The 16,709-nt window shown below is 34.0% G+C and overlaps 1 protein-coding gene across 1 annotated transcript in view; it reads right to left on the bottom strand.

The window, feature by feature from the left end:
- Positions 1 to 16,053, bottom strand: part of LOC134839372 (trimethylamine monooxygenase-like) — a gene marked incomplete in the record, with an annotated part of 48,380 nt that extends 32,327 nt beyond the window's left edge. Inside the window, 3 exon segments of the mRNA XM_063854900.1 lie at positions 1 to 193; positions 1,421 to 1,642; positions 15,975 to 16,053. Coding sequence (XP_063710970.1) covers positions 1 to 193; positions 1,421 to 1,617 — 390 coding nt within the window.
- Positions 16,054 to 16,709: the final 656 nt, after the last annotated feature.

Below are 16,709 nucleotides of genomic sequence, written 5' to 3'. Positions count from 1 at the left end.
GTCTCGTAGACCGAAGTGATTTGTGAATTTGTTCAGATAAGCTAAGTTGTTTTGCCATGTAGGGTAATCTTCGACTCTTTCTTCGAAGGGGAATTCGGGACACTCTTCAAGCCACTTGGACGAGTTCACTTTTAATTCATGGTAAGCAGCAGAATGAGGTTCCATGCCATCTTCATCAAGTCCTTCGACCGCCCTAAAGAAATATCGGATCAAGCTAACATCCCCCCCCCCCCCCCCCCCCCCCCCTAATAGACCAAGTTAAGATCCTCCACCCCGGCGCTTATTTTAAATTAAATTTGCTAAGCGCTGCGTGCAAAATGCTTTGATCTGATTGGCTGAAAAATTGAGCTAAGAACCAAGTTAACATCCTCCCCCCTAAAGGCATTTGGGGGGGGGGGGGGGGGCGATGTTAACTTGGTCCGAAATATCATTTCAGAAAGTAAAATACTACTGACTAACTTGAACAACCAGTGATGATTAAACTAATGGGTCAAAATAACCGAAACTCATTATAACTGGAATCTTTATCACCCATGATTTTTTAGACCAGCAAGAAACAAAGTTCGAATAATCAGTAAAAAATATTCAAGTTTTTTGCTGAAAATAAGTTATTCTTTGACTTTGACACAAAAAGCTGATTAAGTCGCACAAAAAATGATAACGTCTTCAGCTAAAACTTCATTTTACTCAATTGCAAGCTTTCTTTGCTCTTGAAGTTCTGGCTCGGATCTTTAAACCCCCAAAATTTAATGAAAAAAATTTAAAAGTGTTGCAATTAATTTTGCAAATGTTAGAGATTATAATCCATTATAGTCATTTCAAACGGATTTTAAATGGATTATAACGGAGTTCACTGGATTGTGTTTTTACGGAAATAATTAATTATTATGACACTAAAATTGATTTTATGCTCTAACTTTGCAACAATAGTGGATTGATTATATTGACAACATTTTTCCATTATAATCAGTTTTTGTTCATGAATATTCGGTGCGTGTTTCTATTGAAACTTTCAAGTGTCTCTAGTTTTTCGATTGCAAGTAAAACTGCAGGTACGAAATGTTACATTGGTCACAAACACTCCGCGAGATTTTACTCAATCGATCGGTTTAAAGTGTTTTAAATCAATCAAACATTAATTGCCCTACCGGGTCGCTCAACTAGTTTTCTGACTTTCAAAGTCACATCAATGTTAGTGCCGCGACCAAAAACTCAGTCTGGAAGGGCTAGTTTGGATTCAGATGCTTCGATCTTAGTTATTAGTCTTTGGCCGTGCCGATCGCTTTTTTTTGTTTGCGGAGGTTTATTTCGGTCTCTTAGATCTGCAACTTCTGAAAAAAATGTTGGTCGCGGCGATCTGCAAATATCCAATTTAAATTTTTAAAATTTTTAAATTGTAAAAATTAATTATTTGTCTAACCGGAAGTTCCATATGCCTCCAATTTCCGAATGCCTTTCATAACAGATGATTTCAAACTTGTTCACATCTAGACTCTGCAATGCTCTCAAGGTCATCAGCCCTGAAGGACCTGCTCCAATAACACATATGCGAACTTTTCCGACCCCTTTTGACGCCTCTGGATTTCCGTTGAGTTGCTGCACTTTTTCAGTGGCCATTTGAAGAGAGTTTTGTTGGCTTGAGCTAATAATAATATTATGATCAAAGAATAAAATTAAACTCAAGCTTTGCGTTTTGTATTCAAAAGAACGTTTCTGATAGTAAAGGTACGCAAATAAAATCTTCAGATCACAAAGTATTTTCAAAGTGAGTTTGCTCAAGTATTTGCAAAAACTAGATTTGATCAGCAATGACGTGAAACAAAATGAGCCTTCATATTTTTCTACCATTGATTTAAATTCACGGCTCTCTAGGTTTTAAGCCCTCCCCCTCTCACAATTAAATTGCAAAAATATCTTTCGATTAGCGCAAACGAAACTGCGTGGGTCAAAATTTTAAAATCTGAAATAAGTTAAAGAGAACAAGACGGCTCGTACCATGGCAAAACCCTGAACGTTCCGACTTTCTTTTGAATCTGTGGAATAGTTTTAAAATCTGTTGAAATTAAAAAAAAAACAATGAATAAACAATTTTTTTTTCGAAAAGCATCAACCCACACGCAATGTAAGTAGACAAAAAATAAGCAGTAACTCAATTTGGATCAATTCTTATGACCGATTAAATTTCGGCTGACGATTTAATAGAACAAAATGTATCACGCGTTGTTTATCCAAAATTGGCCAAATTGGCGAAGTCTAAACACCCATAGCTTTACAAAAAAAGATCACAGAAAAAATAAGTTTCAAATTTGAGCTCAGGGCAATAATATTTTTCAGCTGATTTTTACAAAACTCCGTCAAAAATGGCTAGTTAAAAATGTCGAAAATTGTCGGGAGAAAAAATATACTGAGCACAATTATTATGCCACTCCTTTCGAAATTCAGAAAAATTAACCAAGATCGGCGCAACCGAAAAAAAAATCATCTTTTGAGACTGAATTTTTAATTTTAGTAGCGACACTAACAGCACCCAAATTCAAGCGTTAATAATTGATGTTGATATGATTTTAGCAGCAGTTTTACTAAAATTGAGAAAAAAAAACGATTTTAATCAATTAATAATCGATTTAAAAAAATTTTAAAACCGTAATTTGGGGAGGTAGTTTGGGGGTCTGAGGTTGTCTGATTAGGGCTAGAGTTCGAGTGAGCCAAGAGTTTATCTGAAAATGGTGAAAATTTTGCAATAAAAGACAGAAAATATAATCTATTTATGCATTATAAACTATTATATTGTAGTTTAAATGGTTTATTATCCATTTTTTTATTTTAATCGATTTTAAAGGATTATCTTTTATTTGGAAATAATCGATTATAATGAAAGTATAATCAATTTTTTGGTTTTTAATTTAAAACGAAATTTTTTTTCATTATAAACAATTTTTATCCGTGGGATGCAGCGCGGGTTTAGTTTTAGCTAATTTTTTTTTGACGAAAAACATGACCAACTGATCTTTCTTAAAAATATAGTTAGTTTTTTGCTACTCAAATTTAGAACGCGCGAAGTTTCTTCTCACGTTTTTGTTTACAAAACTGAATCATAGGCAGTTTTTTTATTCAATAAATTAAAATTTCCAAGAAAAAATACATAAAAATAATTCCACTAAAAATTTAGTCTTTGTATATAATTTAATAAAGATAAGAAAGTTGTATAAGCATACAATTATAGCTAAACTTAAATGACGAAAAAAGGATGTTTTAGCTTTTTCTTTTTGTTTTCCACGCAAAATCAGGTACTACAAATAATCATCGGGCTGGGTTGAGTGATAAAATCATACTAAATCCCTTTCAGTCTAGTTATTATAAGTCAAAATTTATAGTTTTTCGTCCTAATTCGAGCGATAGAAGCGAGCGAGCAGACTTACAGCAGCTGAATATTATGCTCAATCTAAGACCTATCAGTCAAAATTTATAGTTTTTCGTCCTAATTCGAGCGATAGAAGCGAGCGCGCAGACTTACAGCAGCTGAATATTATGCTCAATCTAAGACCTTAAAACTTAATTTTAAGAAAGTAAACACTCATCAGACCTTTTTATTACTCCAGCAATCAGAACCTTATTATTTACGACAGTACCGTGAAGAAAACATATTTTCTGCAGATAAAATGTGCTACTTTTAAACTCGAAAAGTTTCATCATTTCAAATGAACAGCTTTTTTCCAATAGGGATCAGGAAGTTGCTATAATTCTTTTTAACTTTTGTGAATTGTACAACCAGTTCATCAAAAAATATGGAAGGGTGGTTACAAAACCGCCCTGCATCAAAATGATTGTACCAAGATTCCGTTAAAAACCATTTAAGGAAAAGTAACATTTTTCCCACAAAAACAAGTTTGAGTGTTTGGAAAGAGTAAAAAATTTTTCGGATGTCAATTTCGAACCTAGAGCTCAAATATTTGAGAAATTTGACCTATACTATTTGGTGGTTGTTCGTTTATCTAAACGATTTTGGTTCTTTTAACATTTTTTTGGGAATTTCTAGGCCATTTTTGAAAAAAAAGTTGATGCTTTTAGATAAAAAAAACTTAAAAGAATATTTAATCTACACTCGTTTTGCTTAAGATATGCGGAACAGAAAGATTGAATTAGGCTTATTTTCCAAGTACTTTTAGAGTAGGTGACAAAATATTTATCAGAAGTCACTCCAGTTTCAACTGATGTGACTAACTGCTCTATTAACTCCGATTTTAGGCGCGTTAACCTCCTTACAAGAAAAATGGCTATCATACAATTACCTACACAGAGTAAATGAAAAGACTGTTTATGTTACTTTTTTCATAGAATAACAATGTATAACAAGCTGTTTTTCAATCAAAAGTTTTTTTTCGAGGGTTTTTTTTTAAGTTTTAGTTACTTGTGAGCAACTTTGGCTTCCATAAATTTTTTTTCAAGCAAAAAAAAATGCATATCACACAATTTCATTTATGAAATTTGTGCGAGATTCATTCTTCCATAGAAAAAAAAATTGAGGTAAAAACTCATTTATCTACTTTTTGGTTGCAAACTTGCTTCTGTGCTTGAAAATACTTTTAACGAAAAAAAGTTTGAATGCCAAATTTGAATTAACTTGTCTATAACGTAGTCTAAGTTGAGTTTTTAACCCCCAAAAATCAGAAAATCACAAACCACTGTTTTTTGTTAACAAATTTTTTTCGTTTTCATATTTTGGGACAAACCTAAACTTAGCCTCTTTTCCCAATCACCGATTTTTGTTAGTGAAATTTGTTTTAGCCATATACTAAAATTATGTTTTTGGAACATAAATATGTGGGAAGATGTTAATATCAACTTAAATGACTAATATCCTAAACGAACTTTATCTGCGTGGTTACTGCCAGTTACACTCTGGGTTTTCTTATGACAGAAAAATTTTTTTTTAGTGTGTTTGGTATGAAAACAAAATTTTGAAACAAAAATTTTTGTATTTTTACTTATGGTAAAAATGGTTATCTGAGATTTTCATAGTATGAGGAAGAAGGTTGCCAAAAAATCTCCTAGTATAAAAGTATGCTTTTGCAACTTTTATTAAGTTTTTCTGATAAAAAGTATGCAAAGAAGCTTGTTATTCAATTCCAAAACTTGGAAAAATTGCTTTCATATAAAGTTTCATGTTATCAAAAAAATCTTATCATACTATTTTCATAATTTTTTTTCGTCTCTGGATAAATTGAAATAGCACGGCTTTTTTTCATATTGTGAAAGTGTTTGATAGGCATGTTTCGTCAACTCGGGTATACAATTTAAGTGCTAATTATAATGTGTGGCGCCAAAAATTTTGCATCAGCAGTTGCTTTAAAAAACTTAAAGTGTTATATGCGTTTTTTTTTAAAAACGTTTCTTCGAATTTCGTTATTGAAGATCTGCTCTCTCGCTCTCTCTTAGTCAAGATCGCAAATCGTTGATTTATAATAACATATTCATTTTTGATTGCATAAATTACGTTTAATTTTGACCTGTACTCACTGGAGACACAAGTGGTACCAAGCAAGCAGTTGCTCAATTACTCAGTGGCTCAATTGCTCAGTTGCTCAGTTGCTCAGTTGCTGCTGTAGTTGAACAGCTCATTTATTGGTTGGCACTTCTTTTGATAAATTAGTTTTAGTTAAGAATAAAAAAAGCCGTGAAAAAGAAAACGCAAAGGTTCACAAATCATTATCATAGATTTCCATAGTATGGGGAAGAAGTTTGTCAAAAAGTCTCCTAGTACAAAAGTATGCTTTTGCCACTTTTATAAAGTTTTTCTGATAAAAGTATGCAAAGAAGCTTGTTATTTAATTCCAAAACGTGGAAAATTGCTTTCATATAAAGTTTCATATTATCAAAAAAGCTTATCATAATTTTTTTGGTCTCTGAAATAAGTTGAAATATGGCTCGGAAATTAGTTCAAACTAATTAATTCTAACAAGCAGATGCAAAAAATTGAATCAAATTGTTTACAACTTTTGTTAAAACAAATCTTTTGGAGAATGACGCTTTGCAATACAAAAACTATTTGTTTTGGGTGATAAAATTCAATATTCTTCTTTCTTTTCGAAATTTTTTTCTTCATAATTCTACTTTATTGACAACCTTTTACTCAGAACTTCAAACGTTTTTTGACGAGAACCAGTCTCATTGTATAATTGATTGATTTTTCTCGCAAACTCAACACTACCCGAGTGTCTTTAAATAAGTCAGGCAACAATTTTTTTAAATTCAGAAATTTTCCAAATTTAGCTTTGACAAAATAAAAAAAAGTTGCAGTTTTCAACTAAAAATGTAACTTTCATATCAATCGTGTTTTGAAATCAATAGCTTCATTTAGTCTCTAAAACTTGAAAAAGCTAGGCTTCGATAAACTTAGCAATTTTTTGCACAAATATGAAAATAAAAATAGCAAAAAGTAGATAATCAATTTTTTAAACACTTTGAAGGTGTAGATAAAAAATTTTTAAAACACTTTTAAGCTGCTTTAAAATAAATACAAACGGAGAAAAAAATGATTTCCATTTTCACAGGTACCAATTTGACATTTTCTTTGATTGTATTTCAATTTTTTTTTGGGTTGCGAGAGCAGCAAACAATCTGCTCAATTTACAACTGCTCCCAAATTTCAATCACTGTCTTGATCAGAGTTTCATATTTTCTTTGTCAAAAGACACGTACTGCAAAAACTGACTAGTTATTAACGACTATTAAAAATCGAGGAGCAGTCGAGCAATTAAAAAATTATATTCCTCGGACCAGTGCAAAGCCTTAATACTTAGTTTTACTGTGTGTGAAGTAACTTTTGAGTGGGAAAAAGTTTTTGAAAAAATTCTCCCAAACAGAAGTTCAAACGCAGAAAAATGCATTTTGCCACTTAAAGCCTCCTAATTAGAAAAAAATTTTGTTGGAAAAAAATTGAACCTTTGACCTCAATGGAATACATTTTCACAATTTAAGGGCAATTTTGACTTTTGAGTTTTTTCTATGCTGAATTGGCGCACAATGCGTGCAGGTCACTTGAATCCAGAGAAAAATTTTTAAACATGTTGTTTTTTCAGAACAATCAAAAGAAACACGAGATTACAGTAAGATTCAATAGAGCAGTTTTTTTCAGAACCCGCCCATTTTTCACGAAGTAAAAGCTTTGGCCTCGTAATGTTTTACACCATCTACAATCAGAAAATTACTGATGCCCTGAGCCCCAGAACGAAACAATACTTCACCTGCGACATTTTTTCGTGAGTTTTTAGGGGTCTTCTTATTACTGTTTTGCCAGTTTCAGCCCAAACACCTCTCTAAAAACTATGAAAAGAGCTTGATTTTTGTGATTTTTGCCTTGAAATACGATAATATTATTCTTGCGTTATTCGGAATTCATATTCCATTATTGTTTTTGAAAGTCGGATCAGAAAGCCAACGTTTGCAAATGATCAGATGACTTTACCATCACTAAAGAAAAAACGCAGTGCATTATCAAAACTTAAGTTCAGCAAGTCCGTTTTTGAGAGATCAGCTGAAATATATGATTGAGACGACTTTTGTATGTTAAAGAGTGCAAACATTTGCACTCAAAATAACAAATGTTTCTACTGCTAACATGATTTTATTGCTAACTTATTTTTTAAAAATTATTTAATTTCATTTTGGCCAATATAGAGAACTTATGTTGTTCTCATAGTTTTGCAAATTGATCTATCGCCAAATTGACTTTGGGCAACTACTTGACCTAACAAATGGTATTGTGTTACAAATCTCAAGAGGGGAAAACAAAAACTTTTTGAAAAATATCAAGAATTTTATGGTTTTAAAAAATAGCCTGCTAACACTGTCAATCTGAAACGTTTATGTAAACTTGAACAAAAAGTCACCAAACCCGTTACCTTAATTTGCCTTTTTGCTAGTTCAAGAAAAAGTAATAAAGCATGATGCTATAACATTTTTTTAGAAAAGATATTATCAGGCTTGCAGCAAACCATCAGGCTGATTAAGCTTGTCATTATTTTAGAAGCATGAGAAGAAAAATTTTGATTGCTTGTTGATTTTTGTCTTTTAGATTATCGTAATTTAAAAAACTTGTTGGAAAAAACGAACCTTTGAGCTCAATACGATACAGTACAATAATGGGAAACACGATATCAAAGAGATATAAACACAATATCATGATATAAGAGAGCTTTTTTTGCAGAAACCGCCTACTTTTCATAAAGTAAACGTTTTGACCTCGTAATGTTTTACACATCTGTCAATCAGAAAGTTATTGATGCCATGAGCCCCAAACCAAACGATACTTCACCTGCGACCTTTTTTGTGAGATTTTGAGGGTCTTCTAATTACTGTTTTGCCAATTTGAACCCAAAAACCTCTCTGTTTCTTAGCTAAAAATGGGTAGCACATTCAAAAACAATTTAAAAAATAGCTTGATTTTTGTGACTTTTGCCATGATATACGATAAAATTATTTTTGCTTGATTTTTTAGAAAGAGTATTCCGTAATTGTTTTCAGAAGTCGGACCAAAAAGCCAACGTTAGCAAATGATGAGATTACTTTACTATCACTGAAAAAAAACGCATTGCATCATAAAAACTTCCTTCCCAGTTTTAGTTTTCGCACTTCGATTTTATTTCTGAAACAAACACCCACAATCCAGATTATTGAGCCGCAATCTTCAAAATGAGTTCAGAATGTCCGTTTTTGAGTAATCAGCTGAGCTGAAGTATATGATTTAGGCGATTTTTTTTTGCGTTTAATAGCGCAAACATTTGGATTCAGAATGACAAAAGTTTCAACTGCTAACATGATTTATTAACTTTTAAAAAATATTTATTTTCCATTTGACCATTTTGAGGAACGTAGGTTGTTCTCATAGTTTTGCAAATTGATCCACCTCCAAATAGTGCTTGGGCAACTACTTGATCTAATACTGGCAGTGTGTCGAAAAACCCAGGAGGGAAAACAAAAAACAATTTCGTCATTTCTGAAAAAAATCATGAATTTTATGGTTGTAAAATTTAGCCTACTAACACCGTCAATTTTTTTGAAAACTTGATCAAAATCTCACTAAACCCATTTACGTATTTTGGTTTAATGTTAGTTCAAGGAAAAGTAATAAAGCATGATGAAACAACATTTTTTTGAAAAGATATTATGACGCTTGCAACAAACCAATATGCTGAATAATCTTGTCATTATTTTAGAAGCATGGGAAGAGAAATTTTGATTGCTGATTAATTGATTTTTCTGCAAAACTTAATTAAAATGATAAAACAAAGAAATTGATAAAACAAATTGAAATAATAAAACAAAGAAAACAAACGAAACAGAATAATACTTGATCTATGCCCTATAGACCAAATCACAAAAACAAAGTTAAGAAATTGCTAAAAATGAAACTGAACAAAAATTTCTTCCAACAACACAACTTAAATTTTAAAACCTATGTAAAGCTGATATAACAAGCATTTTCTCTAATAAATATTGAACGTTTCAAACAAAATTGCTTTCAAACACCAGATGTTGTTTCTCGACCAAAATTCCACTTCTTAAGTTACAAGCCTACAGTGGAGCTGAAAATTGATACATACAGGCAAGCATTCGTTTTGATCAAAATGCTAGTCGCACTTTTTTTTCAAAAATCTAAAATGCTAAACATACAATTTTCATGCAATTCTGTAAGATCAGAAAATTACTTGAAAGGTCTATGATTGGTGATTTTTCAAATAAGGAAGTATAACAACTAGAATTTTTCTGTTAATAAAAAAGTCATTTTTTTTTTCAAATTATCTCAGTTTTTATTTTGTTTTTCTAACCGTGGTTACTCATAGCTGGATTCGTCAAAAATCTAAATTCATCGAAACATGAAGACGAGCAAAACTAGCGTTAATAACTTTTGTCCAAATATAGTCTTCTTAGTCCGAAAATGTCGAGCTAAATCTTGCTTGGTCAAATTTATCTGCCTAGGTTAGCACAACTTAAAATGTAATTTAAAAATGAGACAGCTTGCACTATTCAACTTTGCTGAATATTTTGGGTATGGTTTTTAGTTTTGAAAATTAATTTTGAAAAAATCAAGATTGATCATTTGTAAATAAAGAAACAATTGATATTGATTCTGACTTTCCGCCTCTCGCCTCTTATATGATCTTCTGAAAGATAAAATTGCATTTAATTGGACCAAAAACTTAGCCTTCATTCAACTAAGAATAATTTTCTAGTCAGATTAAGACGCTACTGTATAAAAAAGCTGCGAAAACGCTGCGAAAAAAGCTGCGAAAACTGCCAAACTCCTTTGTTCGACTTCGCCTGTTTTATTGGTAAAAACATTCGAGGAGAACTACCGATTTTATATCGATCTAAGGGCATCGCATTGGTTTATTAACTGATTTTATGGCCGTTTGCTTAATGATCATGATATCATAGTTGAATCCCAGATCGTGAGGTGGTTCTTACCACTTCACAAATTGGAAAACAACCATGGTGTTTATCGTGTTTAAATTGTTTTTCCAATGCTAATGTAATTTAAGTAGAAAAAAAACTCTTGGATAATTTTGGTATCTTATTAAAAACTTTTTGCTTGTTTTTCAGATCTCGAAAAAAAATCAAACATTTTCTTCTGCCTTGATCAATTATTCAAATTTTCAAATCAACTTGGTGAAACTGAAGTTGAGTCAAAGTTAGAAATTGCAAGAAAATTGTTGAGAAATGTTGAATTAAAGGTGAGTTTTTCAATTTGTTTTGGATCTGAAACTGAATAAATCAGTTTTTATTGTTAGAAAAAATAAGCGTTAGAACCAGTAATTTTTTGAATCGGAAACTACTAAAAATTATTGTTATGAACAAAAAAAACTGTGAAAATTTATCCTATTTGGTTCTCTGTAGATATGCGACATTTGAACATGGGAGATTGACTTTAATAGTACCGTCTCTCAAAAATTTAACCCAAAAAACTATTTCACCAAAAATAATTTAAAATACATGATCCTAATAATAACTTTTTCTCCAATTTCTGACTCACTTTTTATCCAATCATCTAATTTTGAAAATAACATATCATATCAGCACTAAACAAATTCAATACGATAATTCAGACAGTTTTTCCTTATCTAGTGTTAAACGGTTGAATAATTCAATGTCTGAGAATGAACTCAACAGGATAAGGAGGAACTGAAAAAAAACCGAAGAAGACACGGAGCAAAGTAATCACTTTTTTCGACACTTTTTTAAAAAAGATTTTATAAAAAAAAAAATTTTTCTACGGCAAGATAGAAACGCATAATCTGTCCCAGAGCAATTTCTAATAAAAGCATGTCCTATGAGACGCTGAAGAAGAGAAGCTAAATAAAGAATTGCCTAGTGTCCTTGATTAACTTTTCAATCGAAATGAAAGATTTTCGACTAGAACTTCCGAAACGGAAAGAAGCGGAAAGAAGATGTTTCAACTGCGATAAAAGCAGGTCCACTCCCAAAAAATTGGGTAAGGGTCCGGCAAGGAACCGGACTTTCAATTCCTGCAAGATGACCGGTCACTAAGAGAGTACTTGGCAATGGCGAAAAACTGCAGACAGAGGCCGCTTGGGCCTTTTCCACGGGGATGATATCTCAAGTGATCTTTCACCGGAGCTTAAAGGCATATCGTCCTAAAGTGAAAAAGGCAGAGGGATGGTAAATGATTGCCAGGGAGGATCGCACAGCTGGGATTTAGTTGGCTGAAACAACTATATCCTCATATCGAGTTGTAGGTAGCGGGGGCAAACCCAAGAGTGTAACGATAGTGAGTAGCCGTTTTCGAAGTTTACTATCGGGGAGTTCAACTATATTTTGGAAATGCAGATTCAAAAGCTGACGCCGATTGGTCAGGAGGACGACCAAGTCAGGGTTTATGAAAAAAATCCCCTGAAACTAATGAGGAAGATGAAATTGACACTGTACACAAAAGGATCTACGACAGATGAGGTCATCGACGACATCGGTGGTTGTCAACTATCGATTATCGAACGGGCCTGTGAATCAGGCATCCGTGGGGAAGTGATGAACATTCAAGGTCAACCGATTCAAGAGGAGCAAGAAGCAAGTAGCGGCATGGAGAAGCCTCTGGTTGGCTGACAGGAACACTTTAAAAAAACAATTTCATAATTTTTTTTATTTTACACGTGGAACGAATACGTAACTATAAGGTTCAAGCGGAGATATTTGAGAACCTAACTCCGGTGCAACAAAATATCGGGCAAGCGCCTATCACCATTCTGGACAATGTTGAAATCAAAAATGATGAATTGCTAAAGCAAGGCCTTATCGAGAAATTAGAAGAATGATCGAATAATTTTTTGTATCGCTGTTCTTTTTAACGCTTAGGAAGGACGCCTCGCAAAACCAGCATTGAAATCTGATGACAAAAGTACAGGTTTTACACAAGTACGCAAAGAGTAAAACCAAAATGCGATTTTTTTAAATCAGAAAGTTGAAAATTGATTAAGCTAATCACAAAACTAATGAAAAACTGATTAGTCAAGTACAAAAAAAAACTAAAACCGAATTACGAACTTGTAAGAACTAATGGATTTTGTCGGGCAAACAAATGGCGAACAAAAAGCAGGAGAGAGTCTTTCACTACTATGAATCTTACGTATGAATCCGGACACTAGTAAGCATCGCAATTTCTCTCAAAAAGGGGGAACATCTACAGGTACTCATTTATTGAGAATCGTTTTCTACAGTACGGCTACGCTGCTTTCGGAATTCTAAGGGCTCTTGGATTCTAGAAAAAGCAAAATTCCAGGAGTGCATGCATTTAAACGCGAAATTTTAGCAATGTCATGGAGTAGAGATTTTGAAAATATCGCAATGGTGAAAAAAATACTACAGAAACTCGATCGTGAAAAATGGTTTGAAATTGCAGAAAAACAGTTCCACAAAAAAGGAATCAAATGACTCTCGTTAGAAAAACAGAACCAATAGATAAAACAAATCTGCCGAAATTGCTGTCAAACTGATATCTTCTTGGGCTCAATGCACAGTCTCTATAAAAACCGACCGGCGCTCGCAAAATAGTCGGCGCTCTTTAAAGCTCTGCTTAGCAAGAAAAGCAAACTTTAATGGATAACGGAATGTGAAATAGCGTTCCAAAGCCTCAAAAATCAGGGCGCATTTATAGTCAAATAGAAACATTTTGACGAACACCATTGGCTTGGGGCGGTGATGGAGCAACTTAGCACCCAGGCTTAGACACCAATCCCATTCGCATTCCTGTTTTTTTTGTGAATCAACTAGAAATGTTAGCCGTGGGAGAGAATATTTCAGCCACTGCATAATTCGGAAGATATTTAACGGTTATAACTGATCATAAGGCGCTGGTAACCTGGATGAAAAAACAAAGAGGATAACACAAGGTTTAGCCATTTGACATGGTGGGTGAATTATTCTCATTAAGCAAATACAAGGCAAAACTGCTGTCGCAAGAGGGTAATTTTATAGGCGCTAAAACGTCGACCAGTCAGAAAGCATATCAGCATATCAGCATGCCAGTATCGGTAAGGCAAAAAACAGTTGGTCACTTTATTGAGTGAGTGTTTTAAGTAGTTCAATTTAATCCACAGTCAGCTCAAATTCGGCCATTGTTTTTTAAACTTAAGTATCAAATCAAAAAATCTCTTAGTTATTCTCTCGAAATCCAAATATTAAGAATGGAAGCACCTCATCAATCAAAGTCGTGGACGCAAAACTGGAGGCGATGACGAGTGAGACAGCCAGTGTAAAAAACGCCTGAGTATCGACACCGTCAGTGTTCAAAGGTGAACTCTTTGGGCTGGTGTTCACCAACAACATTGTAGTGACTATCGTCCCGTGAGACAGTGAAACAGTGAAGAAAATCGACTGTTTTTCCGCGAGTTTTAACTCGAAGTTGATCGAAACTAAACCCAAGGCCGGCATACAGCCTGAGACATTCAGGCACATAATCGTGACAAAAGATCAAAAATCTGGAGGAGAAGGTGCAATCTATGTGGGCGTACCTGGGGCAATCACAACATGATGTTTTTCAAGGTTAGAAAAAACAGCCTGCTGATGGATGAGCCGCTGGTGTTTCAAATCTACTGAGGAGCGCGGTAGTTACCAGAGTTCATAGCTTCCTTCATTGGAAAACGAAAACTATTGACGCGGCGGGTGCGGGAAGAATGGCTCCCCAACATCCACAAGAGTTTGGTGGCTATCACATAAGACTATCAGGTATGTAATGCGCTGGATAAAAACTTAAAGTCAATGTGCACCAAATCTAATATTGGAACAGTGCAAGAACCTAGCTAGGGAGCCAAACGAATGTCTAAAACCGAATTTTTGGGACATATTGTTTACTTAAAATAATCCGAAAATTTTTTCCTGGTACCGATAGAAACTTTTTCGCGCTGGTCACTTTGCAACAAAGTCGGAAAAAAGACCCCAAATTTTACAACTCAAACAACGGAGCAGAAAAATTTTATGGACCAAGGTTCCAGTTTCTCATCAAAGGCGGGAAAATCGAACTTAATGGCAAAAGCATTGGAATTGCCACCCATTTTGATACGACAGCCAATTTGATGGAATAAGACTAAAAAAATTGAAAAACCCTGCATCGAAAACGCCAAAAAAATATTCGAAAAAGCGGTAAATTATGTTTCAATGATAAGTTATTTGTGCTATTTTGAGAGAGCTCAGAAACTCAACTGTTTTCTGCCTAAAAACTTCAAATAAAGTTTCGCGAATTGCTCGAAAGTAAAATCTAATTTACTTGTTGTCATTTTCGTGAAAATCAAAGTTCACTGACCACACTGAAATTTCGTCGATAATAATTGAATATAATTTTCTATCACGTTCAATAGCTTCGAATTACAAAATTATTATGGAACAAAATTAACAACAAGTACCAGCTATAGGCTCCTTAAAAGTGATGTCGAAAAAGAATTCAAGTATTGAAGTATTTTTTAAGAACGACGGAAGAAATTTTGAGAAGGAATTGCGAAGGAAACTGGGGACATAGAAGCCTACTACACACGCGGTTAGATTTAGCACCCACGTTACTGCGACGTGGATTGGAGACAACGGAGAAAGCGAAGGAGCCTGGTTATTCAAGCCAAGATTCACAAGACTCAAGCCAATACGAAACGGGATCAAGGAAGAGTTTGCGAAGTTAGAGGGCTCACGATCGAACATTTATCCCGAAGGGAAACGAGGGAGAAACGGGTAAGTATACGGAATGCGAAGAAGGAACTAAAAGCCGCGATATACTCATCAAAAAGTACATCAAACAAAATGCCCAGGGAGAGGGTTGACCAAAGGTCTAAAACTCTAAAAGATTTTAGTTTCAGACAACTTTAGATTATGATTGAGAGTTTATGAGCGGAGCGAAATGTGATGTATAGATAAATTAGTGTCAATTAGTTTGGAGTTTAAGTTTTGTTCATTGTCGGCCTTGGAGCTGTGCGTCACTTCGCCGCCAGTTTTGATTAGTACCTGCCAGTCATCCAGCGAGCAAATTGGAGTGCTAAATCAGTGTTGTTGGTTTCAATTTGGATTAAAGTTGGTGGACAAATTATATTAAGAAATTACCGTATTGAATCCGGCGTTTTTTGTCAATTCCAGCTTGACCCTTGATGAACTTTTGGCCCGTGGTAGTGTACCTTGCGAGGATCACAAATCACAAAAAGATGGCAATCAAGGTCGTGGAGAAAAAAAGTTCGTGGTAATTTTTTTTCATTTTTATAGCGCTTTCAAAACTTCGCTTGCCATTTTTTTTAATCCAGTGGTAAAATTTACGACTGGAGCTCCGGAGAAAGGGGTTTGAATTCCGGTCGGGGACACAAAAACCACTAAGAGCATAAATACTACGTCACAAGTGAAAGATTTGGGCAAAATCTTTTTATAGCTGTGTCAATTGATTATTCTTAGGCTTCAAAAACGAAGCCAATAATCAGAATTCAATTACTCACCAGCTTTTAAGTTCTGGGCAAAATATCAACTGGTTTGTTACATCCTAGAGTTACCTGCTGTCTCACTCGATTCAGGTTCGAGACAAAACATGTTATATTTTTCAGGTGAAAATGTCATTAACTTACGCTCAATTAGGCAAAAACTATTGGGAAAGGGCAGAAAACGCAGGTGATTGGTATTATGAGCAATTGTCAGGGGCATTGGAAGGTGAAATTGGGATTGCTGCTATAATCGAGATTATTGTTGACAAGCAAGAAAATCTGAGGGAAAGAGATCTTCACGTGATGGCATTGTGGATTGTGGTTAGCCTAATTTTCCGATGAAAATAACCTTCTTAGATTTGCAAATTATTTGAGGCAGCAAAAATATCGGGGTGGGGAAGGCCTACTTTATTTTTTTTACTCTTTGACTATCCAGAGGGTCTTACGACATTCATTTTGGTGAACCAAAACTAAAGTTTTTTGAAAGCGTTTTCGAAAAGCGTCAAAGAAATTCCAAAAGAGCATTGAAATCTTTTTCGTTTAAAGTGTAATAATGGTACCATTTTTTTCTTATGGCACTTAAGAGAGCTGGAAAACTTATTTTCGACCTAGCGTGGAACATCATATATGTGCGTTTTCATGAACTTTGCGTGCAGTGTAAAATCAATTAAACTGAGACCAAAAACTGATTGTAATTGGTTATGATGAGCTCAGTACGGAAATATTTGATAAAAAACATTTAAAACCAATTAT

The sequence above is a fragment of the Symsagittifera roscoffensis genome, chromosome 2, assembly GCF_963678635.1.
Source record: "Symsagittifera roscoffensis chromosome 2, txSymRosc1.1, whole genome shotgun sequence".
Lineage (NCBI taxonomy): Eukaryota > Metazoa > Xenacoelomorpha > Acoela > Convolutidae > Symsagittifera > Symsagittifera roscoffensis.
This window is presented reverse-complemented; position numbering and strand designations above follow the sequence as displayed.